This window comes from Zootoca vivipara, chromosome 6 (genome assembly GCF_965207765.1).
Source record: "Zootoca vivipara chromosome 6, rZooViv2.hap1.1, whole genome shotgun sequence".
Lineage (NCBI taxonomy): Eukaryota > Metazoa > Chordata > Lepidosauria > Squamata > Lacertidae > Zootoca > Zootoca vivipara.
In genome coordinates, this window is record NC_142589.1 from 56,420,834 (window position 1) to 56,445,410 (window position 24,577).

At 43.1% G+C, this 24,577-nt stretch overlaps 2 protein-coding genes across 3 annotated transcripts in view; one reads left to right on the forward strand and one right to left on the reverse strand.

Moving 5' to 3' along the window:
- RIMS3 (regulating synaptic membrane exocytosis 3) overlaps window positions 1-8,144 on the forward strand; it is a 35,092-nt gene extending 26,948 nt beyond the window's left edge. Inside the window, exon 6 of the mRNA XM_035121201.3 lies at window positions 80-8,144. Within this exon, the coding sequence (XP_034977092.3) occupies window positions 80-292 (213 nt within the window). The 3' untranslated portion in view covers window positions 293-8,144. The remainder of the gene's footprint in view (window positions 1-79) is intronic.
- Window positions 8,145-9,860: 1,716 nt separating this feature from the next.
- The window catches only part of SMAP2 (small ArfGAP2), a 31,362-nt gene continuing 16,645 nt past the window's right edge, over window positions 9,861-24,577 (reverse strand). For both annotated transcript variants that reach the window (XM_060275834.2, XM_035121196.3), the window contains exons 5-11: window positions 23,179-23,257; window positions 22,141-22,221; window positions 21,505-21,583; window positions 18,350-18,444; window positions 17,294-17,459; window positions 15,739-16,058; window positions 9,861-10,946 (exon numbers count right to left, since the gene is read on the reverse strand). In XM_060275834.2, coding sequence (XP_060131817.2) covers window positions 10,821-10,946; window positions 15,739-16,058; window positions 17,294-17,459; window positions 18,350-18,444; window positions 21,505-21,583; window positions 22,141-22,221; window positions 23,179-23,257 — 946 coding nt within the window. In that variant the 3' untranslated portion in view covers window positions 9,861-10,820. The remainder of the gene's footprint in view (window positions 10,947-15,738; window positions 16,059-17,293; window positions 17,460-18,349; window positions 18,445-21,504; window positions 21,584-22,140; window positions 22,222-23,178; window positions 23,258-24,577) is intronic.

A 24,577-nucleotide genomic window follows, 5' to 3' on the forward strand; every position in this document is an offset into this window, starting at 1 on the left:
GGTGGGCATCCTCCTTACTTTTTACTCCCCATAGTGAAGTTCTGCTGGCAGTTCAACTTCTCCTTCTCCTTCATTTTAGGTGATTGTTTGGGGAGATTATGGGCGCATGGACCATAAGTGCTTCATGGGAATGGCCCAGATTGTTCTAGAAGAGCTGGACCTGTCCAGTGTGGTGACCGGTTGGTACAAGCTCTTTCCCACCTCCTCGCTGGCGGACTCCACCATCGGACCCCTTACGCGACGTCTCTCCCAGTCCTCTCTAGAGAGTTCAATAAGCCCTTCTTGCCCTTAAGGATGGACTGGGAGGAAAGGAGAAAAGCAAAGGAGGAGACACCCTGCTCTGCCACAAATTTGGTAGCATGGTTTGTAAATGTCCCATGTCTTTCCCTCCCATCACCCTTCCTTCTACTTCTTCACAGAGGGAAGACTGTTACCAACGATTTTAGGCGTTCCCTCACTCACCCTACAGGTATGCGATTATAGGAAGAGATAATTCCAGAATGTGGTGGGGGAGGAATTAAAAGGAGATGGGGGGGAGGAGGAGGAAAGGAACATGTGATAAAAGACAAGTCATGTGACTGGCTCTCCATTTTCAAGACTGTTGCATCACTTTCAAAGAAATTGCCTTTGAAAAGGAGTCACCCATTTCTCACATCTCTAATGCATTTTGGGGGACACATCTCCAACCTGACTCAGTTAATCCCATTGCAAGTAGCATGTTAATTGAATATGTTTCTTTCCTGCTCCATATTGTTTCATTTCCATATCTTTCATTTCCATATCTTTGAAGGAGAAAGTAGAGCTTTTCTCATTTTTGTTTCGAAAAAAAAGAAAAAAGAAAGACTGATTGACTGAAATCAAACACTATTCAGCTTTTAAAAAAGGAATGTAGCATCTTCAGACATTATGTAGCCTGCCATGTGCTCACAAATCTCTCTGCAATATATGGGTAGACAGTTTTCCTCCTGGATTTCTGGATGCAAGCCTTGGAAATGTTGAGCAAGCAACCAGGGTTTTGTTTGTCTTGCATCTAAAGGGTGATTCTGCCAAGGTTGTGAGGTGGGGGGAAAGCTATAAATGGTGCATTTGACATGACTGTTAAGTTTGAGGCATATTAAGGTTCCTGTTTTGCTTTCTCATCTTATGAACAATTTAATTTGTTTCTCCTACTCCAACCAAGGCATTAGCCTTTGGGCATAATCCAATCTCTCATCCAAGCCCCACTGGAATAGTGGGGCTTGTGCAAGAACCCAGTAGTGCTGTATTGCTTCAGCTGAGAGATGCACACAAGATAATGCCAGAGATTGGTGTCCTTTGCAGTTTCATCTTTGCATGATCTTTGCCTTTGCACCTGGGTCCAGTTTGCAACCCAAGAGGCAGGATGTCCAACCACTGGCATTCAAATAGAAGGTGAAACTTTCACTGGACAAGGTTGAACATGCCTTTTTGAAACCCCATTGGTGGGCATATCTGAATAGCACATTGTGGTTTTCTCATAAGGGTGAGTGTGGTTCTGTCAATCTACTGTTTTGAATTTAAAATGTTCTGGCTGCAATCCTAAATGCACTTACTAGGGAGTAAGTCCCCACTGAATTCCCAGTGGGTTTTTACACCTGTGTAAACCTGCATAGGACTGGGTTATTAGTTGTGTATTCATGTGTTCTTAAGTAGCAATCTGGCTCCCAAAGCAAGGGCCAGTTCCTGTAGCAAAACTGAGAATTACAGCTTTTAATGAAGGTGCCTACTAAAATTTGATGAAAATACTCAGGGGAGATACTACTGGAAATCATTATTTCTTCTTCATTATTCCAATATTTTTGAAGTTTCACACTGACCGAAGTGTAGGAGCTCTAAAACAGAAGGATCCCCTGTCTCTACAGAAGCAAAAAAGAAGTTTCAGGACCATTTCTGCTTGCCAGGTAGCTTTGGATGTTTCGTATTCAATCCAACAGTGCTCAAATTGAGATTTTTAAAGAAATTATTGTTAGCGGCAAGGAGCACATTTCACAAAGAAATTTCATAATCATATATATATAATGCATAAGATAAGATATGGGTTCCTCTGTTGCTCTACCCAAGCATGAAACAACAAAGTTCTTAAGAAGAGTTAGATTCAGAGAGATAAGAAAACAACAAAGAATCATTTCCACCATTGAAATGGAACCTGAAGTGGATGGCAACCTTTTGCTGCTGATGATCTGAAGGGATCCTGTCTCTGCCCTCACAAGGCACAAAGAACTGCACAGTAACCCTCTTTCGGCAACTTTAAACCTCTCTGATCTTTTGGATTTGTAATTTCTGTCCTTTCATGTTTAAGGCATCAGATGTACAATTTCAGCAAACCTGCATCCTTCAGAGAGTTGATGAAATTCCATTGGTCTGGGTGTTCTCCTTGGCCATTTCATGCCTTTGTTCCAGTATTTTGTCCATTGTGACTCCCCTCGCCCCCACCCCCAGAATAAGCAATATGTTGGTTTGCACCCAAGGTGCTCATTCTCTGGTTAATGTTAGAAAGTCTTCAGCAGGGGTGGAGGGGGGGGGGAAACTGATGCTCACTGATGTGTTAGTCATCTGTATTGATTGCTTTTTGCTATCCTCCTGCTGTACCTGCAGGTGTGGGCATTGCAGAAGATATAGCAAAGCATGAACTACTTTTAAGTTATATTGTCCATCAGCATTTATGACAAAGAACAACCAATCCGACTTTGGTCTTGCAGAAAAGTGAAGAGATCTGTTTGGAGGTGGAAAAAACAACTAAATCACCACTTAGGTCATGACATGAAAGTTATTCAATCGGCTGTCCAAGCCACCTAGTTTCTTGTGCCAATAGTAGAACTGTGGTTGCAACCAAATAGACCTATTTCTTGAAATCAAAAGAGGGTCATAACAAGGAGAAGGGGATGACAGAGGATGAGATGGTTGGACAGTGTTCTCGAAGCCACCAATATGAGCCTGACCAAACTGCGGAAGGCAGTGGAAGACAGGAGTGCCTGGCGTGCTCTGGTCCATGGGGTCACGAAGAGTCGGACACGACTAAATGACTAAACAATGACAACAACAAACAAACAAGATTTGCTGCCAAAGGCATCACTGAGCCCATTTTTTTGTAGGAAAGACCATTGAGATAGTGGACCAATTGATTTGCTCCGCAGTTTATACCAGCTAGCAGACTATTCATGAAGCACCTAATGCTTTATACCAGCTGGCAGACTATTCATGAAGCACCTAATGCCTCTGGGGCAGAATAGGGAGGAACTCTCATGGATTCTCTTGTTATACATGGCTTAAGTTTTCATAATGGCACATGCTCTGGAAAAACAAGAATAAGAGAACATCACTTCTAAACACATCTCATCAGATATTTCTTCAGATGAAACTGGAACATTGTTGCCAGGCTGAAAGCACCGGGCAGCAGACAGAAAGCGGGTCAATGATTCTCCATTCCTCTTGCATCCACATGGTGAAGTCATGACAAATCAATTTCCAAGATGGACGCAGTATTCTTGAGCCAGTGCTGATAGGCATGAAAAACCTGACCTGCTTCACACTGCAGTTAACCACACGTTAGTGCAATCATTGGACTGCTATGCTGTACATTAACTCAACCCACAATTACTGCACCAAACATCAAGGTTGGTCTCTATGGGAGATGTTTCAAGAAGGATATGAAGACAAGTCACAGGTGCAAGCTGGGGCATAGAACCACTCAATCCACATGTCAGCATATGGGCTTAGGCTTTATCAGTTGGCCCATGACAAACAGTGGTAGTGGGATATCTTCTTTGCTTTTCTTACTCATGAAGAACCCCAACCCAAATTTGTTTAGCAATGTGTGAATTAAGATTAGCTGTATATTTTAATGTCTGCTTCCTAACGTAAGTGCACTGGCCGGCATCCAAAGAAAAAAGCAATTAGTTTCATGCATGCATTCAAAGACCTTTAAAAAAAACATTTTTAAACTTTTTTCTAATGGCTCATCTTTGTAGGCAAGGGGTTGCATCCATGGGCAGAAGATATAAAAGTTCAAATCATATTTGAAAAACAAAAATAAAAAACATTCCAGATTCCCTTGCACTTAACAATTTTCTAGGGGACACACAACCCAGTCTGGTGGCAGTGTTACTGTAGGAAAGAAAGCTGATGCAAACTAAGGGTGATGGGTTCATAGGAGCTCCTTTCATCGGAAACCAAGCTACCAAGAAGCACCTACTCTGCATTCCCAATCTTATTCCACTAATAAATGGGACTTTAAGCAGTTTCCCCAGCACATCCTGAAGGACAGTTGGGTTGTAGGGTGAAAGTATAGCTGATGAATGAATAATTTGGTATTTATTTGCACCATATATTAATCCAGGTTACAGGAAATGCATGAAGGTGGAATTAAAATTGGGATCTATGGTTAAAACAAAGCTGGAGATGGGGACTCATTTGGAATATTTCCTCCGGGAGTAGAAATGGTGAACAGCAACAGTCTTGGCCTTGTGCTGTTAATTAATAGTGCAAGACTAGCTGCTCCAGTTAACTGCTAGTTATTGGTTGTATTCCTCATTATTTTAATTACTAATATGTTGTGACTTGTTTCAAGTGTTTGTCTGTCTGATAAAGGAAACTGTGGGTGTTGAGAAACAGCTGTGAGAAGCCTCCATTAGCACATCTCTTCCCCCATTTGCTTTGCCTGTGAGTAGATACGGATTCAGAGTTTGTCTACTAGTGTGCGTTTATTTATTGCCATCATGTATATTTCACCTTTTAAAAAAGTTTACAAAAAAGGAGTCCACAGAACCACAATAGAATCACAATTGAAATAATATCAGATAATTATGAGCACTTCAGCACAAGCCGTATAAAAGGCAGCCACTTGGGTAGCCATTCCCAAGCTGGTGCCCTTCAGATGTTTTGGACGCAGTCAGCACACATGTGCAATAACAATGGTTATTAGAGTTCATATTGAAGTTGCTGTTGAGAAGTACTCCCAAAAAAGTAGTAGCAGCCTTAGAACTGTTGAGGAGTGTTGGCAAAGGGGTGATATGTGTGTTAATTGAGATTGTCTTTAAGTCACTGGTCTCTGTCCACATTTAGGGGGTGGGTGGGAGGGGAAGAGAGAAGGATGTTTGTCAATTAGACATTCCAAGCACTTGCTGGAATGGAGGACTGTATTTCCGATATTCATAGCAAGGACCTCAAAGCAATGCTTTCCTGATGCCAGAGATGGCAGCTTGTTCTCACTGGGCTTGGCTGCAACAGCCTCCCCCAAGGCTGTGCACCTGGCTTTTGCCTAGTAGCGAACAGCTCTGGACTGTTAGCACTTTTGATGTTGGTGGCCTTGTTGGGGTTTTCTTCTTCTGTTTTTTAAAAAAGGGCTTATTACCGTATCGTATTTGTTAACGGAATGAAAATCCTTCACCTCCCCATCAGTTTGGTCTTCCCATCCCTTTTAAACAAAGCAACTAGCAAAATAGCACAGGTGATACCCACTGAATTCCCAGAGTGTGACAATGGAAACTGGAGGCGATTCTACCTCTAAATCCTGTTTGGCCTGGAGCTGTTCTGGAACTGGAATCGTGGTAAGGCCTGAGATCTATTCATAAGACAATTTTTAAAAACACCCCCCAAATGTCCATTTAAATAAAAAGAGACACTGATAAATGCAAACCTGATTTAGAAACTCTTAATTTTGCCATTGCTTTATGCTTCCCTGAAGGAAAGAGTCCTTGTGAATTCCTTCTGAATTGCTACCCAAGGCAGATGTGGTGTGGGAATTCATATATTTGCAGAGTTTTGTGCCACTTTTCATTATAAAAAATTCAAAACAGTATGCAATTAATTAAACTGCATACAAAACTCTCTCTCTCTCTCTCTCTCTCTCTCTCTCTCTCTCTCTCTCTCTCTCTCCCTCCCTCCCTCTCTCTCTCTCTCTCTCTCACACACACACACTGTAAAAACCACATTAGCAGTAGAGCTGAACAGCATCTTAGCAGATGCCACTTCATAACAGAAAAAGGTGTTAATCTGATTCAAAAGGGATAACAGAGTGGGAGCCAAACAGGCTAAAAGTTCTGGGGCTAAAACAGAAAAAAGCTCTGCTTCATGGAGGCCAACTTGATTTCTATATACTTTCAGCAGCAGACCTTAAATTGGTGGTGTTCATATGGAAACAGATTCCCCATGGGAGAATCTGGACCTAAACCATTTATGGTTCTTTAGGTCAAAAACAGAACCCTGAACTGAGCTCATTAACCAGGGGTGGCTGACATTTGGTCCTCAACATGTGGGACTACAGCTGACTACTGGCCATATTGGCTGGGGCTGATGGAAGTTGGAGCCCCAACATCTGGAAAGGAACAGGTCAGCCCTGCCAGGTTGACAACCAATGCAGATTCTCCAAGGAGGTGCAATGCGACTGTGGCACGTGGTGTCTGCCAATAGTCAGGCAGCAGCCTTCTGCTCTAGTTGAAGTTTTCAGACTTGCTGCAAGGGCAGCCTCAGTAACCGGTAAGCAGGCACATCCGGCACCTCACCCACGTTTCCTTCTGTCAACAACGTAGCATGGGCCCTGGGACATTTCCATGGAGAAAGGGAGATGAGGAGCAAAACACTGAGGACTTAGAAGCCTGACATGGCTGAGGAATGCAGAAGGGTTATGTGTGTGACAGGACCACCGCAAAGAATGTTTAATTAAGCAGGGGTGACACAAACAATCAGTAGGAGTTAGAATATAGCAGGGAAGCAGGGATCAGCCTATTTCTGGCCTGTGTCACTTTCACATGATCATTTCCCCCTCTTCTGGCTTTAACCTGCAATTTATTTATTTTCAGATCTTTACAAAAATTAATATTTAAATAAGTATTTCAGCTAGATATATTTTATCCGAAAATATGAAGTTTGGTACATTTTTTTTGAGCTGATAACTGTTTAATAAAATTTGGACCAGGGCGAAAAACCAAAAGATGGTTATTTTCCAATCACTGTATTTGTCTGGGAGGTGCCAATCTTTTGCTTAAAAATATGGACCAAATAGAGTTCTCCTCCAAGGAATAGCTATGGTAGTCTTCACCATACAGCACAAATGAGGTTTCTAAATCAGGTTTTTAAAATCGTGGTTTTGGGGTGTGTGTTTTTTAAAGTAGAAAGTCAATATTTTTCAAGTTGAGGTGGAGAACACTTTTGCCCTCCAGGTGTGGCTGAACTGAAACTGTCAAAATCCTTGGCCATTATTCATGCTTAATCTGCTTCAAAAGGGGTAACAGAGTGGGAGCCAAACAGGCTAAAAGTTCTGGGGCTAAAACAGAAAAAAGCTCTGCTTCATGGAGGCCAACTTGATTTCTATATAATATACTTTCAGCAGTAGACCTTAAATTGGTGGTGTTCATATGGAAACATATTCCCCATGGGAGAATCTGGACCCGAATCATTTATGGTTCTTTAGGTCAAAAACAGAACCCTGAACTGAGCTCATTAACCAGGGGTGGCTGACATTTGGTCCTCAACATGTGGGACTACAACTGACTACTGGGCATATTGGCTGGGGCCATTATGACCATTATTCATGCTTGTTGATGCTGATGCAACATCTGGAAGGCCAAAGTTTTCCCACCCTTTTCTAAGATAGCCAATACAACTGTCAACCTGCCTTCAAATCTCTCCTATTTGGCTATCATTTTTTTAAAAAATGTATAATGGCCTTTGCTTTAAATGACAGATTTACCACAAAGTTTGAATACAAGGGGAAACCCCCATACTTGGAGATTAGAGTTGAAAATCTCCTGGTCACACTGAGCACAAGAAGGGATGAGCTTGTGATGGGCAGTGGAGAATTTGATTATTTATGAACCAAGAAACATAACACACATTTACACACAAATGGCAATTTTATACCTGCGCTCTGTAATGTTTTCTATGTGATGTGGTCTTTCCTAAATGTAGAACTCTTGTATTTTTCTGTGGGTTTATATGCAGCAGGACTGACAGCTTTGAGGGTGCACGCTCAATTTTGTATAAACATTCTTGACAAGTTTTTTCTCCTCTTTCCAAAGGAGACAAGATGGATAAAAAAAAAAAGTTAATGTCTCTCCATTTGGCTTGTTAAATGCATGTACAGTATTTGGGCAGCAAGTAAAGACAATTAAAGTCAGTTTTGAAAACTGTTTTGACTGCAAACTGTGTTTGGAAAAGTCGCGCCAATAGTATTTCCAGTTCTTGACTACACGTTTCATGCAGCCAGTACATGGACCCTTGCAAATAAGCACCAAGGGTAGGTGCTTGCATAGATTCACACTTGGTTTTAATAGGAGTCTACCTTAATTCTTGCAGATAAATGTACATGGAAGTGATTCAATTTCTCCACAATATTATCCCACCTCCATTAGTCCTTACACACTGTTGTCATCAAATGGTTCAATGATTTCTTGTGCCTGAAGCATCTGTTTTAACACACATTTTTAGCTTCGAAATCCTTTTCCCCCTTGCTGTGTTGCCAACCTGCATGCATTTGTTTTTCTGGAATTTGTGCTCGCTCTTATCACCTCCATTTAGGCAAGACTTCCACTTCATTAAGGAAGCCTTCTTGCATTTGATAGCTTCCTTACATTATTTATCGATCTAAAAAAATTATAAACGGCTTAATGAAAGTACCCCTGAGCAGCACACACAAGACACTATAAAATAATCAGGCAGGCATCTAAAATACTATAAACAAGGGTGCATGCTTAATGTTAATGGGCAGGAAGTTCCGAGTAATTAATGTTGCCACGATGAGAGACTCCTGATAGACACAGAATCAATACTGTGTCATTTGTAAAATGTTTGACAGATTTACATTGAGGAATTTTACTTCCCTCCTTTTTAATTAGTCTCATGTTTAAGAAGTTTCTGTTTTGAAATTAGATGTGGCCATGGTGGACTTCCTGGATAACTGTCCACTTACACCTGTTCCTGAGAGATTTTTTGATGCTTTCCTCACACACCAGATTCCAGGTCCCTCTAAAACTTTTTAACTGCACAACTTTTCTTGTGACTCTTTAGTCTTTTGTTTCTGTATGCTCATTGCCAAAGTTCAGCCCTTCCTAGTCTGAGGATCTGAAAGACTTAACACCATCCCTAAAGGGTGAGTTTTCCCAAACCAGATTCTTCCAAGCAGATAGCCCCCTCCCTAAGAGGTCACTTAAAAACCCACATCATCTCAAAGTGAGTGAAGCCTGTCTCCTTCAACAAGTCCCAACATGTTCCAAGTGCTGACCAAATCTAAGTCCTTCCTCCCAGTACCAGCCTCATTGTTACTTTGCTTGTCAGACCCTGTCCAGGCAGCTATTATGAAAGCAATGCCTTAACATCCAAAAATTTGGCTGCCAGGACCTCACAACTATATTTCCCAATGTTTGTCATGAACACACTTTTCTCCCATACTTTTTAAACAATATGTACATGATGCCTGCAGCCTTCATACCAGGAAAACATCACCATGCAGCCATTAAATGTCTCATCATAAAACTCCTACTGCACCCATTGCTGTGTATCCTTTGTGCAAGCACATGCCAGCTCATCACTCAGAAATAGATCTCATTTATGGGATTACAGCACTCTAGGTCAGCCACCTTGGCCTAAAGATAACAGATTTGGATTCATAAGAGCCAGGAGCTCATAGCACCGTGGACACATGCATGAGTTCTACCTAGCAGGCAAAAAAGCATACACAGGATGCTCCATGCAAACAAAAAAACAAAAACCAAGGCATGGTTCTCATAGTTGCTGATTAGCAGAGACAACTGAAATTTACTCAACATAAATGCTTACTGCATTTGGGTACATGTGTAGAAGTATTAAAATAACTTTAACACAATGAGTTAAGTTAGAGAGAAACAAGGTGATATTTCACTGCAATATTTTTATTAAGGAATTTACATATACACAAGGTAAAGTAGACAGAAGATGCCTAGCTTTCATTTATGCTTTATTTCAAAACCACAGATTGGATCTTCTTCCTCTGTGTAGTGGCTGAGGAGAGTCGGACCATCCCAGTCCCATAGTTTTTATTCCACCACTAAAACTTTCAGGCTGGCAAGTGTGTGTGTTACACAGGAAAAAAAAGTGCAAAAAAAAAGTGCAAGGAGAAAACTTGCCACAGAGTCTTGGCCCTTTGATCAATTAGGTCATTAAAATGTAAAAGAAAGAAAATATTGGTGGGCAGGTGGGGAGAGGAGAGGTTGTTTAAATATGTCGCCACCACTGGTGGTTAGAAAGAGGAAACAGTTGTTTCAAAGTGGTGCCAATTTCACCCCACCTTGTTCACAGTTCAAAAAAGAAAAAAAAGATTTGTGCTCAAGGGCCTCATAGGAATTCTACCAGTTCCAGGGTAATAAATTTCAAGCTCATGAAAGGTGGAACTAGTTCTGGAAAACTCCATAGTGCGTGTGTGTGGAAATGGAATGTTCAGTAGAAGAAAGGCAAAAGGATGGAAGCAAGAAGCTTTTTTTTTTGTATGGGGGAGGGGGGAGAAGAGATCGTAAACAGATGACAAACCTCAGAGAAGGGGCTTGATTTCTGAAATACAGGCCACCTCCCACCATATGTGCACACTCACATAGTTTAAAGAGCCAAGATAGTAAAATCTCCAATTCCATGGATGTGGAGTTGGAAAGCAGCAGAGAAGGTTTCCCTTATTACAGGAAAGGTCCAGCCAAGACCACCAGAATGGAAAGCAAAACCTTAAAATAACCTCAGGGAGCAACTTTTTAATAATGCAAAAAACAAACAAACAAACAAAAAACCCTCAAACAAGAAAACAGAAGCAAAGGAAGAAACAAAAGGTCCAAAATCCTGGTGTATTATTTCCACACCTGGGAACTGAGGGTTTGATTGGTTCCTTGGGCCCCTCCTCTGCCCATAGACTGTCCATATCCCACCATCCCATTTGTGCCGTAGAAGTTCATCCCAGCCATCTGCTGCGTCATCTGAATGAGAGAGAAGGAAAGAAATTGGTCAGAAGGCCCATTCTACAATACCAGGGATGAGGAACCTGTGATCCTCAAGATGCTATTTGACTACAGCTCCCATCAGCAGTGGCCAGCGTGGCTGATAACCAGAATGATGGGAGTTGGAGCCCAGCAACTTTTAAAGTAGCCTTCATCAACCTGGTACCTTCCAAATGTTTTGGCTTAGAACTCCCATCACCTCCGACCCTTCAGCCATGTTGGCTGGGGCTAATGGGAGTTTCAGTCCAAATCATCTGGAGAGTACCAGCTTGTAGAAGGTCAGTCGGGAGCACTGCAGGATACTCATCCCTGTCCTACACACACCTCTTAAATTTCCTGCTCTGTAAACAGATTTCAACTGGCTACGACACCTTTGCTGCTCTCATTTTTCTGCACTTGCTAGCATCTAGGTCCAATAACCAGTTGCTACTGACCATGGTGGTTCTCAGAACGGACTTAATGAGGTTCCACAATTTCTTATCCTTTACAGGGAGGTCATGATTTTTATGAAAAAATATCCAATTTCAGAATATGTTGGCAACTAACTCCATGGATTACTGATTGGAGTTCTGATGGGTTGAATACTACAGGAGTCTGATGTTATGTCTCTGGATCCAAGCCATCCAAGAAGGTGGCTGCCTCTTTGCTTAACAGAGGCAGAATGCCTTCTTTCAATGCCCAGCCTTGAGCAAAGGCCAGACATCACATGTGCATGGTAGGGCTGAGCCAAATGAAGCTTCATCAGGCTCAGTCCCACCTCCAACACAGAGACAGCAATGTTTTGAGGGGACTGTGAAATAGTTCTTAGGGAGCCCTGCAACTATAAAATGAAGCAATGGATGTATTCTAATGTATTTCATTTGCCCTTCACCACATCAGCACATAAGAGTTGTGATGTCATCACACGCAGTACATGATCCCCAATTGGCTGAAATTATGGGGGCAGGGGGAGGCTACTGAAGCAGGAAAAGAGGGGAAACAAGCAGTAGGTTAGTTAAATCCCTGCATTTCCCTCCATATGTTTTAGTTAGGGCTACCAGGCTATTGAAGGATTCAGTCAGCATATTACCCAAACCTCTATCTCTCAGTCCCGAAAGGCACCTACTGTATAAGAGAGACCATATTTTAGTATCTCCTTTCATTCCCTCTTACAAGTAGAACTCAAAAGCCAGAAAAGCTCACCCACCTCACCCTGTTTAACTCTCAGTCTCCATCAATTACGTTTGTTTCAAGCATTTCATTTAAGAAACTTTGAGAAATGTTACATAGAGAACTACCTATATAATGAGTGAGACTACCTATATAAAATGAGAGGCAATTTTATTTGTCAACTACCATACTTTTCTGTGTATGTACTTTTTTGGGGAGGATTGCACAGAATTGTTGAGCTTTTTGGGGGAAGGACTGCCCACAGTTGAGCTTTTTTGGGGGGGGGGCAAGGGTTGTTGAGCTTTTTAAAGGGGAAGATGCCAAAAAACGCTCACACAACAGACCAACAACAGACCAACAGTGCTGCTCGTGCACATCACCAAAGCAACCTATCCTCTGTCCCACTGCCGAAAAAAGCAGCAAATCGACCGGCCAATTGCTGCAGTGACAGCCAATCAACAACAGCCCTTGCAGCAGCCACCAATAACAATCTCCAACTGCTGAAAAGGCATTTGATAATGTCTCATGGAAATTCCGCAAAAAAATAATAAAAAAACTTGAATTGGGAATATCAATCTTAAAGGCAATAAAAGCAATATGCCATAATCAAACAGTGAATTTAATTATAAACAATGAAATGACTGATTATTTTCCAATATAGAAAGGAACCCACTTCCCCCCTTTTATTTATACTAACATTCGAGGTGTTAAATGAGGTTATTAAAAAATGAAATAAAAGGAATAACCTTAGGAAGAAATTCGTATAAAACCAGGGCTTTCACATATGATATGATAGTGATGATGGAGAACCCAATAGATGGTATAAAAAGTTGCTAGAGAAAATGGAAGAATTTGGGAAAGTGGCGGGATTTAAGTTAAATAAAGAAAAAACTAAGGTTATGGTCGAAAATATGGATGAACAAGGGGGGGATTTAGAAGAGAAAAATGGATTACAAATTGTAAAGAAAGTAAAATATTTGGGGATCCACATAACAATGAAGAGTATTAATTTATTTGAAGACAACTATAACAAAACTTGGGGAGAAATAAAAAACTAACTGGAAATTTGGCAAAGGCTAAAATTATCTATATGGGGTAGGATTTCAATGATTGTTTTACCAAAGTTATTGTTTTTGTTTGAAAAGCTCCCGATAATTAAATATGACATTTTTGAAAAATGGAGAAAAGATATACTGTATCACGATTTATATGGCAAGGGAAGAAGTAAAGTTTAAATTACTAACGGATACCAAAGGGGGAGGGGCGCTTCGGATTGACGGATCTGAAATTATATTACCACACAGCCTGTCTCGGATGGATCAAAGATTGGGTTATGTTACGTAACACAGAAATTTTGGATGTGGAGGGATGGAATAATCATTTTGGTTGGCACGCTTATTTGGTTTACGATAAGGTGGCAGCAAATAAGGATTTCTTGAAGCATATAATCAGAAAGCCCTTATACAAAGTATGGGCAAATTATCGATGGCTACTGGAACCAAAGATACCCTGGTGGGTGTCTCCATCAGAGGTATTAGTGGTAAAAAAAAATATGGAAAAGAAATGGCCAACATACCAACAATTAATAATAAAAGAACATGGTGTTGTAAAACTAAAACCATATGAAGAGATTAAGGATTACTGCAATAGCTGGCTACAATATCATCAAATAGCCCATTTGTTTAACGAAGATAAAAAAAATAGGTTTTGAACAGAAAACTTCTAAATTACAAAGGGAACTATTGCAGCCAAATAAAAAAATTATATCGAAAATGTATAATCTACTCCCTGAGTGGGAATTGAAAGATGAAGTAATAAAAGAAACAATGATAAAGTGGTCACAAGATCTGGGCAAGACAATACATTTAGATAGGTGGGGAAAATTATGGAGTGTTGACATAAATTTCACAGCTTGTTATTTGATAAGAGAAAATATAATGGAAATGTGTTATCATTGGTACCTCACCGCAGTAAAATTGGCAAAGATTTATTAAAAATATTCAAACCATTGTTGGAGATGTAAAGCAGAGGTGGGAACAATGCATCATATGTGGTGGGGGAATAAGGTGATTAAACAATTTTGGACTAAGATACATGAGGAGTTGAAAAGAATATTTAAGAGCACAATTCTCAAAAAGCCAGAAGCATATCTGTCAGGCTTAATAACCAACAATATCCCCAAAGATAAAAAGAATATATTCCTCTATGTGACAGCAGCGGCCAGATAGTACTAGTGACAAAAAATTGGAAAACAGGAAAAATACCAGAATTATCAGAATGGAGAATTAAGATTTGTGAATTTATGGAAATGGCAAAATTAATGGAATCAATTAGGGGCTGCCCCAAACAAAAAATTAAGAGAGAGTGGGAGTGTGTAGAGATATATGGTATATGAAAAAAATATGGATATGAAAATTAATTTTAACATAAACGTAAAAGACTCACAAGGATACAAGATGATATCATAAAGGATAGGACTATTAAGTATAAATAACTGCTAACACAACAAGAAACAATAACACAAATGCCAATAAGATCTCACATGGGTGAGGGGAAGTTGGGTGAGGGGGAGGGAAGTAGAGGGTGGTACTTGGAAAATTATTAAGAATGTGATATAAAAGTAAAATGATTGTGTTTGTAACTGGAATTATGTTGATTGACTGTGGTTGTAAGTCCCCCCCTCTAGTTTTTACTTCTTTTTCTGTCACAAAAACTTTAAATAAATTTTATTTTAAAAGCAAAAAATAATAATAATTAAAAAATCTCCAACTCGCAGCAACAACCTATCCCATGGCCCCACAATGCACTACCCATGTATAAGATGACCCCTAATTTTGAACATGATTTTGGCATAAAAAAACAAAGTATTTGTCAGAGGATCATTGTGGCTACTCTAGAGTAACTCCGCTTGAGTCCAGTTTGTCTTCAAAGACGTTTATTGTGCAAGATATTTACAGTGTAGAGACAGCTTAAAACATGACCTCTCATCCCGAATCAGAATCCAGCAATGGCGTACGTCTGTACTTACGCCAGCAAAGTAGTCGGGGCACCCCAAAACGCCGCCTCCTTGACCTGCGTTGCGGCGCTCTCCTTACTTCTTGAGCTGGAAGGAGTGATGCCCTTTCAGTTTCCTCCCTGAGCAGTCGGTGCCCTGGCTCTCCAACATCCCTGAGCCCCTGTCTGCATCTCTCCGCCCCTGAGCTTTCCCATTGTTCCTCACTCTGATTTCTCTCCCCCTCCGAGTCTCTTCCTCCCCCTCTGGCTGCTTCAGAACCACTGGTGCTCTCTGTACTTGATGATGTGGGCATCAGGATGATGGGGGCTGGCTCCCTGTAGGGAGTCACCCTTACAGTCTTATACACGGAAAAGTATGGTAACCCTACTGACTAAAGATCGCTGCATCATTTCAGGCTTCCCCTCACTCATCCTTGATCTCCTGTATCCCCATACCCATTTCTTAGGCTTGCCAATTCATTGAGAAAAGAGCAGGCTAGAAATGTAAAAACTAAATTCTACATTATCGTAAAAGCAGGGAGCATGTTTTTGAGGAGAGCAAGAGAGCTTGCCCCATGCCCAAAGGAGTTATGCAGCAGCCACCCTTGCCCCCAATGCCCCCTCTTACCTGGGCAATATTCCACTGTAACTGCTGTGCTGGTTGCACCCCATATGCGGGGGGTGGGACGGGTGCCATGCCAGCCACGTACCCAGCCTGCTGTGCTGGCATCATCCCATTGGGGACGCCGATGACTGCTGTCTGCATGCCGCCTACGTAACCCGCTGGGATCGCCATGGGTGCCACCATGCCAGCTGCTCCCTGCTGTGCCATCATCCCAATTGGTGGTGCCACCATGCCACCCATCATGCTGCTGGGAGGGGGCATGCCTGGAAAACTGGGGTATGCTGCAGGGTACCCCATTTGGGCTGGAGTGATGAACACAGCTCCTAGATGAGATTTTGTAAAAAAAGGTGTTAGTGCTGAAGGGAGTCCTGGGAGGAGTCTGGGTTATTACGATTTCTCTGCTGACATGCTGTCTTTATGCCTGATGAGCCTACAAGGCAGCCTTTATTGGCTATGGGCATCAGAGTTTGACATTTTGAGTGAGTCACACCAATTGTAATCAAGAAGCAAGGTTGGGAATTGGGGGTGGGGCAAGAGGAAGAGACAATCGCCTCTTCGCATACGCACATCCAAATTGGGAACTAACCTTGGGATGAAAGACTAGTAATGCATTCCTCCTCTGCAGCCCAGAAAAGTGCTCTCAAAGGGTGTGAATGACGTAAAAAAAGTCTGTGATGATGGAGACAGGGAGTGGGAGGAGGAGACTGCAACTACTTCTTTCGCAAGCAGCGTGGTGAAGCAGTTAACAGTGTCAGATGAGGGCTGCATCAGAATGCTAGCCACACCACTGCTATCCAAATACAGGATATCGAACAAAATCTGATGCAGAGTAGACCCTTTTCAGCTGCTGTCCCCCCCCCCCACTCCAAATGGGTGTGGAATGCTCTCCCCAGCAAGGCCTGCCTGGACTAGGTGCCAAAATTAATAACTTTTTGGTGCCCAGTTACAAAATATCTGTTCTCCCAGGCTTTTGTAGGATTACGATAACCATGTTTAATGTTGGTTTTTTTTTGGGGGGGGGGTAGGAGAGAGAGGGGACTGCTTTATTGCTAAACTTCATAGAGATTTTTTCCCACCTAGAGCTGCTTTGTACTGGATGGTCAATAAATCAAACAAGAAGTCCATCAATTTCTACTATTAAATTGCCTAAATCCAGTTATTTCAGTGGGCTTATTCTGAGTATGATGAACATTAGATATCACCCACAGCATCTAGGAGAAGCACTTTACTTGCCTGTCATACATAACCCCAGCACCGTGAAAAAACCAACATAAAACATTGACACAAACTGTTCAAGAAAACCAATTGCATATTCAACAAGCCTTCCTAGCTTTACCATGAGAACATTTCCATGAGTCTACTAACTTGAACAAAACATTTCCTAAATTTAGAAGCTGCACCAAACTATGCAACTTTATGCTTCAAACCCAGCAAATGAGTTAACCACTTGCAAAATTATTCTCTACTGGTTACATTCATTCGCCTTCCCCAAATATAGCATTAGCTATAACTGGCCACAGGATATTTCCCCTACCCTTTCCACCCCCTCACTGGGTACCTTGTGCAGGTATTTGTGGGGTCTGAGAGCCATATAAGGAGAGAATAGAATCCTTTGAGAGCTGCTTCTTCCCCATCTCTTCTGACTTGCTTCCAGGCTCTGGGAAAAGGTTCAGGTTTTCAGGAACAGAACCAGCACTCCCAGCTGTGGGCATAGAGCCAACGACCTGCCGAGAGAATGTACCATGTTTATTCCCAATGGTGGAGGGAGGGAGAAAACAAGGGATATAGCATTCTCCCTAAACTTTCAAAAGCATTTCACAAAAATATTTGAGATGCTGTATCTCAATTCTCTGTGACCAAAAAGGCCTTCAAGGTAATGCACAACAAACCAATTTACAGTCATTACAAAGCAGCCCTGCATGGTAGGACAATATTGCCATTCCCATGCGAAAGAGGAGGACAAAAGAAAAGTGGATTTGCTGCTCTTTGAAATCTCAGCCAGATAGTCCACCAGGGGACAAATAAGAGCAGATAGACAATGGAGAGAAAGATGGCCAGCTGCTCCACAGTCGCCCTTTAGCTTTTTCTGCCTACCTCTGAGAGGATCTTTAGAATTCTCAACAGGAAGAGCCTGACTTGCACACGGTTACCTGTTAAGTAATGTGTAACCAGAATCTAGTTACAGTGGAACCTCAGTTGTAGAACGGAATCCGTTTCGGAAGACCGTTCGACTTCCGAAATGTTCAACAACCAAGGCGCAATTGCCGGTCGGCAAATTCCTTTAAAAAATGGAGATATGCGCCTCGGAAGCCATTCGACTTTCGAGGCGCGTTTGAAAACGGAAGCATTCACTTCCAGGTTGTCGGCATTCGGCTTCTGAAGCGTTCGACAACTGAGGTTCCACTGTATATGCAATTTGCCGCTGATGTTGCAATCAAACACTGAAAGCAGACGTATCAGCCAAGCTTTCTTTGCTGTTCAATTTGATTTAACAACAGTGAGACGCAACAATATACAAGCATTTGGAAGCTGGCTACAAGGGTACACCAGCCCATCAACATGAATCTTCCTCCTCCTTTCGCACATGGGTTGTTGGGTATTCTACTTTTCTCACCTTCCTCTCAGAGGTCATGGAGGCAAACAGGTCCAAGTCCTTCTCTAAACAGTTACTTGATCTGCCATTGGGGAGGGTCGTTGAAACAGGAACATCTGGAAAAGAGGAATGTAATGGGAACAGCCTGAACTAATCCAAATCCAGTAGAAATCCACTGGTGGCCAGCGGCCCAATCACCAGCTGGCCCGCCACTTGCATGGGCCTTTTGACCCCAAACAACAAGATGTTTCAAATCCCTCTAGCTATATAAAAATTGCGCAAATTAGGGTGAGTTCTCTCACCATGGATTATTTCTATTGCTGTGTTCACATCGAGGGCAAGGAGCTACACAAACCAAAGTCCCATCACCTAGACCAAATGAAATCCTATTCAGCCTCCCCTGTTACCTCTGGCTTCCGAGGTTTCACCAGGCATTGCTTAAACATTTCCAAGTGTAAGTTGGCAGCTATGCTGGCAGCAAGCTGTGGATTTGTGGCCCTCCAGAAGTTGTTGGACTCCCAACTCCTATCAGTCCCAGCTAGAATGACTAATGGCCAGAGATGGTGGGAGCTGGGAGTCCAATTGTGTCTGAAGGGCCACAGGGATTCACCATCCCTGCCACAGGGGCTACAAAATTGATTTATTTTTTTACATGAAATGTAAAACTCTTAGGAAGCTGAATTTTACTCCATAAACTGTAATCTACGCAGGACTTGAGGAAGGACGCAAAGCACTGGCTTCAGGATATAAAAGGAGAAACGGCCACAAACGTTAGTGCTGCCCATCCTTCCCTACTAGTCATCTGTCTTCTTTGAAAAAGGCAGGCTGGAATTTTCATGTTCTCCACCCTAAACAAGGCACCCACCACTAACCCAACCCCAACGGCTCATACTGTATGTTAATTTGAGCGACAGTGTCCTTTAAACCAAGCTAAGCTCTTCACTTTGCTGATCCTGCAGAAGCAACTGAGACCACAAGCTCTGTTGCAGTGCTGGGTAGCAGCTGCAGCTCAGAGAAGAGTCGATTCGGAGATTTTTGCTGCAGAGGCAGATTTTAAGTACCTCAAAGGATAAGTTCCTGTGCCCCTCCCCATCAGGGGACAACTCTTGGGAAGCAAAGGCAGAATATTACATGCTACAGAAGGGGGAGTAATGCAGAGAGCAACATCTGCAGCTGTTCCTTAACCTCATTAAGAGGGAGGTGAGCTGCTGCAGCTAAGATAAGAGGAATTTCATGCATGGCTTGCAGTTTTGCTTTGTCCCCCCCCCCTTAAAATGTTTCATCATCTTTAAAGAACAGCAGTGAGATGGGCTGAGATCTAAACTTTGGTGCCAGGTAGAACTGTGTGAGCTGCAGGAAACAGAACAGAATATATAATTCACTTTCAGCTCAAAGGCAGCCCTACACTAACAGTATAGCTCAGTAAAGCCTACTCTGACAGGCAGCAGCTCTTCAAAGTTTCAGGTAGAGAGAACTACTCTGCTGGAAGCCCTTTTGATAGGACATACAAGGGACTAAACCTGGGGCCTTCCACATGCTAAAGCACCTGCCAGGTTATGGGCCTTCCTCCTGATTAACTGACTGGAAAGTGTGCAAAACCCCTATGCAAAAGCACAATGATGTAGAGGCAGAGACAAGTTATATTACACTGGACCCCACCATCCAGGCAGGCCACAGAATCCTATTGCCAATGTCAATGGTGTGATCCATGCTGCCAAGAGGCCACCTGCCAGGAGCATGATCCCCTAAGGGAACCTGAAGCACCCCTTTCCGCACAGGTATACCTGCAAATCCTGCCTAACTATCTGCTTTGCAATCTCCCAAAGCCACCAGATCTCTGTAGGCCAGGCATAGGCAAACTCGGCCCTCCAGATGTTTTGGGACTACACCTCCCATAATCCCTAGCTAACAGGACCAGTGGTCAGGGATGATGGTAGTTGTAGTCCTAAAACATCTGGAGGACCAAGTTTGCCTATGCCTGCTGTTGGCTCTTCCAAAAGAAACAATGGATGGAAGTAGATCCAGGAACGTCTGCTGAAAGGTAGAGGTAGCACTGAAACACCCCAAAGGATTTGATGCTGTGGCCTCTCTAGGGAGAAGGACTTGTTATTTCTGCCTCCTCTTACTCACAAATGCCTAGTTTTAATACCACACAGAATATGACATCACCTTGCTGTGCACTTCTCCACCCACACGGCTGACTGGCAATGATGCAGGCAGGGGAAGAAGGCAAGCACATTTTATGTTGTGTTCAAAGTGGATCTTTTGAGGAAGGCAGTCCCAGAAGTGTGGGAAGGGAGAGAGACTGAGCCATGGGCTCTCTTGGAACACCCAGTCTCATTCCTGAGTGTTTCAGCAAATGTCATTTATGCAGTTACGTTCCATTTCAGTCAAGGATGAATAATGAAGGATTAAAAGGTTAGGCCAGAGTCTTTATAGGAGGGGTTGGTCTTGGAACTTTGAAGGCAGTTATTTTTATGCTTCACTGAAACACAGAAGTATAGCACAGAAAGCTGCCTTATACAGAGATAGGTCACTGGCCCATCTATCTCAGCACTGTCTACAGTAGGGGTGGGGAACCTTTTGGCTTGGTGGGTCAGAAATTTATTCCCACCCATCATGTGTGCCAATTGTAGCAGGTGGTTGGGACCACCCACCTCTTAAAGTGGGGAGAGATAGTGAGTGACCAGCAGGCTTGAACTCCTTACACATCAACTGATGAGCAGGAAATTCAATCCTGTTTTCTTCAGGTACACAATTGAGTTCCCAGCAAAGAACCCTCTCGTGCACCCAAACCAAACAGGACTGGTTCCCGTGTTGATGCATTGCAGAGGATTCTGGGTGACACACAGTTCACACAGGGGTGGTGCAGGGCCTGACTCTAGATAAGCTTGGGAGCATGCAACAACACACCATATGCTCCCCCACATATCTCACACTGCAGAGGATGGGCAGTAAAATCAGGCACAAGCTGTCTTTCAAAGAGGCTTGCCTGCCATGTGTGTTTTCCTTATGGATAAAAGCCCTTTGTTCAAGGGAACACAAGAGTGGACAGAATACACTGTGGCAGCTATTTAACCTGTTTCCAGCACCTACAGTGTGTGTTATCATGTATAGAACATGACACCAAGGTGCATTTGGACAAAGAAAAAGCTCCAAAGCGCACATCATCTTACCAAGTCCCAGCAAGTCCATGGCGGGCTCAGAAGATCTGGAAGGACTTTTCCTGGCATGAGAGTCGTCTTTCTTCTGAGGCTGAGCCAAACAGAGTAAAAAGCCCCTCAGTTACTTTGATGCAGACTTTGCCAACCTGGCGCCCTCCAGATGTTTTGGACTACATGCTGGCTAGGGCTGATGGAAGTTGTAGTTCAAAACATCTTGAAGGTACCAGGTTGCCAAATGTTTCCTTTACATCTTGTCAAAAGCTGCCAGATGGCTCCAGTTTGAAAAGCTTTTTCAAACGTTTAGAGGCTGTTTGAAAAGCAGAAAATAAACCTACTAAGTAAACCAGGGACAGGCAATATGGAGGACTCCAGATGTTGTCAAACTACAACTCCCATCATACCTGACTACTGGGCCATGCTGGCTGGGAGTTGGAGTCTAACAACATTTGAAGGACATCTGGTTGCCTACTACCAAAGTAAAACAACACATACTAGTTCTGTACATAAAGTTTACCCAAATTCCCAACAAAAACAAAACAAAAGATACAAGGAGCATAAAATTACAGTCCCAGGTGTTACCCCCCCCCCCCATCCGTCCATCTGAAGTTCAGGAACAACCACACGCAGCAGAAGGAAGGGTTGTCTTACCATTTTCACTTTCTCAAAGATAATTGGCTCCAGCTTTTTCCCTGAGGCTGTCTCTTTTTTCCATTTGTCATCCTTTTCTCTCTGTGTATACAATCAAATGAAGCAGTGAGACAGTGAGGAAGGTAGTTGAACATGACACTGTCATTTCCAGGCCAGTGGGACAGAAAGTCCAGCTGGTTTGGCGAATGTAAAACTCCTTAAACCACACCACACTTCCCCAACAGAAGCGAAGTGTTCCTGGTTTCCAGCCATATTAAGTCAGAAATGTGTTGGTGCTTATTCCCTTTCAACTTCTCCAATGTGCAAGAGGACAGAGTAGCCACATCTGGCTGCTGAGCAAATGCAAAAAAGGTTCAGGTAGTCTAAGGGGCCAGTGTGCTGATCAAGAGGACAGCCTCTGACAATCTCAACTGGATTTTTTGGGGGGTGGGGGAGGTGAAGAACTCTCATCCTTTCTACCATAAAAGGACAGTTTAGATGAAAATTCTCCCCAAAATCTGGGCCATCAACAGTTTGGAAGTCTCATGCTAACAACAGGTAGGTAGCTGTGTTGGTCTGCCGTAGTTGAAAAAAATTAAAAAAAATCCTTCCAGTAGCACCTTAGAGACCAACTAAGTTTGTCATTGGTATGAGCTTTCATATGCATGCACACTTCTTCAGATACCATGCTAACAAATTAGTCCAGATTATGGCTTTATACTTTTGAATTTATACCACTACTTTGTATGCAGCAGATCCCAGATTCAAATCCAGGGATCCTGGGAAGCCAGGCTGGAAAAGACACCTCTCTGTCTGAGGTCTTACACTGGGGGTAGTCAGTGTGGCTCCTTCCATGCTTTGGACTACAACTCTCATCATCCTCAGCTGGCACAGGGTAATGGAAGTTGTAGTCCAAAAACATTTGGAGGGCATTATGCTGGTGAAGGTTGCCTTAAAAGAAGCACTGCCAGTCAGAACGAACAGGACTGGGCTAGATGGGACTTAATGGACATCATAGATTCAGGATGCAACAAGCATTCTGATGCATTTAAGACTCACCCGCAACAAGTTGACGTCGAGGCTTCTGTCGATGTACTTCTTCTTTTCATATTTGTCCCTGATAAAGCCCTCCACTGCTCTGCACAGAAGTCAGTTAAAGAAGAACAAGGAAGGATTGACAGCCTGTGCATAACATTGTCAGGCAGCAGCAAGATTCTAGCCCAAGCTAGACTTCTGTCATGGCATGATTTGACCCACACCTTCTCTATTCTTGCTGAAAAGGTAGACACTGTGACAACCAGGATCCTTGGCTAAGTGACAGTGCCTTTCTAGTATGAGCTACAGCAGTGGTCCTCAACCTTGGGCCTCCAGATGTTTTTGGCCTACAACTCCCATGATCTCTAGCTAGCAGGACCAGTGGTCAGGGATGATGGGAATTGTAGTCTCAAAACATCTGGCGGCCCAAGGTTGAGGACCACTGAGCTACAGGACATGTGCAGATCCAGCAGCAACCCAGTGCTTTTTATGGTGCTTTTGCCTCCAATCTACCTAGACCGCGGTGGGGATACCATTTTAAGCCTAAGAAATACATTCCTGTCTGGGCAACCTTCTGAGGGCCACATGCCAGTGGCAGGTGAGGCCAGAGGCAAAGGTGGGCAGAACAACAAATGTTAAGTTTTACTTTTGTACGGTAGGCTGGTTTCTACACACACATCCTCCATCCAAGCAAGAAGCATTATCCAAGTTCAAGGGGATGCACCAGCCAGGCAAAAACTCTCAGGGTGCAAGCAGAGGCGGTGTGGCCTGGAGAGAGTCTGAGGGCTAGACAGAAGGGCTGCATTAGTCCCCTGGGCCTGAGCTTGACAATTAGAAATTTTTTGAGTGAGTGCTGCACACCACCCACTCCAGTCAGTTCTCTCTTCCCTCCCTTTGATCAGCCCCCTGCCTAGCCGAGACAGAGACACACACACACTTTGCTTTCCCAAGGAATCTTGTATACAGTATAATTAAGCTGAGCGTTAAAAAAGCACCTAGAGCCAAAAGAGGAAGTGAGAAAACACCACTCTTCCAACTCTAGCTCTATGGACTTTTCATGGGTGAGAAAAGTAACCACCCTCACCATCTCATGACCAAGGAGTCTGAGGAATCGGACTCAAAGGCATCATGGGTGCCAGGGAAAGACCTCAAAGGTACAACTGCACCCATGGGCACCATGGTAGTAACCCCCAGTTTGACCCGGTGGGGGTGGAACCAAGATCATGACTACAGGGAGGGGAGAGCACATGGGTGTGCACTGGAGTGCAGGCAGAACTGAAACATGGTCACAGTCATGAGGAAGCCAACCACCAATGAAGTTTCACCACCCGTTTTGCTGGCCCTGCATTCAAGACCCATAGTCACAAAATGGGACAAACCCGCTGCACCTGTCTGCTTTGCTGTGGGCAGTCACCCCTCTAGC